We start from the raw sequence: 924 nt of genomic DNA, 5'->3' as shown, positions 1-924 counted from the left end.
GGCACCGGCGGCTTTTGCACTCGCCCCGGCTGCGTCCCGCTATAAAGGAAGCCTCCGCGGGCTCGGCTTCACAGCGCCTCCCGCAAGCTCCAGCGATCAGTGTCACCTCTGTCCTCGGACTCCAGCCACCGTTCAGCTCGCCATGGACCCCAACTGCTCCTGCGCCACCGGTAAGTGGGCCTGGTCCGGGGCTGGGGATGCCCGGTGTCCTGCTCCTGCTAATCCCTGGGTTCCAGGGTACGCACAGTTCTTAGAGCGGCCGGTGCACGTTTCTCCACGGTCCTCCGTTGTACTGACAGTTGGCTGTGGAGCTGGGTTCGTTGTGGATCTGGGAGCCTCTAACGCAGGCTCCCGGCACCCCTTCACTGGTTGGGTATCCGGGGACCATTCTCACCTGTTTTTCTTCTTGCAGGTGGTTCCTGCACCTGCGCCGGCTCCTGCAAATGCAAAGACTGCAAGTGCACCTCCTGCAAGAAGAGTAAGTGCAGTCTCTTCTGCTCCCGACGTGCCCCTCCCGCCCCCACCCTGCATGCCCTCCGCCCCGAGGGGAATTTAAACAGGGCAACTGCAGCCCCTGGGGAAGCGGCACCTCCTCCACCGTGGCCCCTGTTGCGAAGGACGGGATTTCTTACTGATCTTTTATCCCAAGCGCTCACCTCTGCCGCCTCCTCTCCTCCCCCAGGCTGCTGCTCCTGCTGCCCCGTGGGCTGTGCCAAGTGCGCCCAGGGCTGCGTCTGCAAAGGAGCCTCCGACAAGTGCAGCTGCTGTGCGTGATGCGTGATGCGTGATGGAGAGCCCGCTCCCGGTTGTAAATAGAGCCACGTGTATAAACCTGCATTTTTTTGTACAACCCTGACCCGTTTGCTACATTCCCGTTTTTATTTCTATGAAACACACGAATGACAATAAAAGTTGTTGGCTTTA

The 924-nt window shown here is 60.1% G+C and overlaps 1 protein-coding gene across 1 annotated transcript; it reads left to right on the top strand.

Annotated features, from left to right (window-relative positions):
* On the top strand, positions 1 to 924 carry LOC102436540 (metallothionein-2A). The gene is made up of 3 exons (XM_006106728.3): positions 1 to 170; positions 413 to 478; positions 683 to 924. Exons 1-3 carry the CDS (start codon positions 143 to 145, stop codon positions 772 to 774), a joined length of 186 nt encoding a protein of 61 aa, XP_006106790.1. The 5' UTR covers positions 1 to 142; the 3' UTR covers positions 775 to 924.

This window comes from Myotis lucifugus, unplaced genomic scaffold (genome assembly GCF_000147115.1).
Source record: "Myotis lucifugus unplaced genomic scaffold, Myoluc2.0 scaffold_895, whole genome shotgun sequence".
In the NCBI taxonomy this organism is placed as follows: Eukaryota; Metazoa; Chordata; class Mammalia; order Chiroptera; family Vespertilionidae; genus Myotis; species Myotis lucifugus.
The sequence above is the reverse complement of the archived record's forward strand: the minus strand, read 5'-3'. Positions and strand labels throughout refer to the sequence as shown.

Coding starts and splice junctions, on each gene's coding strand:
- LOC102436540 (XM_006106728.3), top strand. CDS start 143: ATGGACCCCAACTGCTCCTGCGCCACCG. Junction 171..412: donor CAACTGCTCCTGCGCCACCG/GTAAGTGGGCCT, acceptor TTCTTCTTGCAG/GTGGTTCCTGCACCTGCGCC. Junction 479..682: donor GTGCACCTCCTGCAAGAAGA/GTAAGTGCAGTC, acceptor CTCCTCCCCCAG/GCTGCTGCTCCTGCTGCCCC.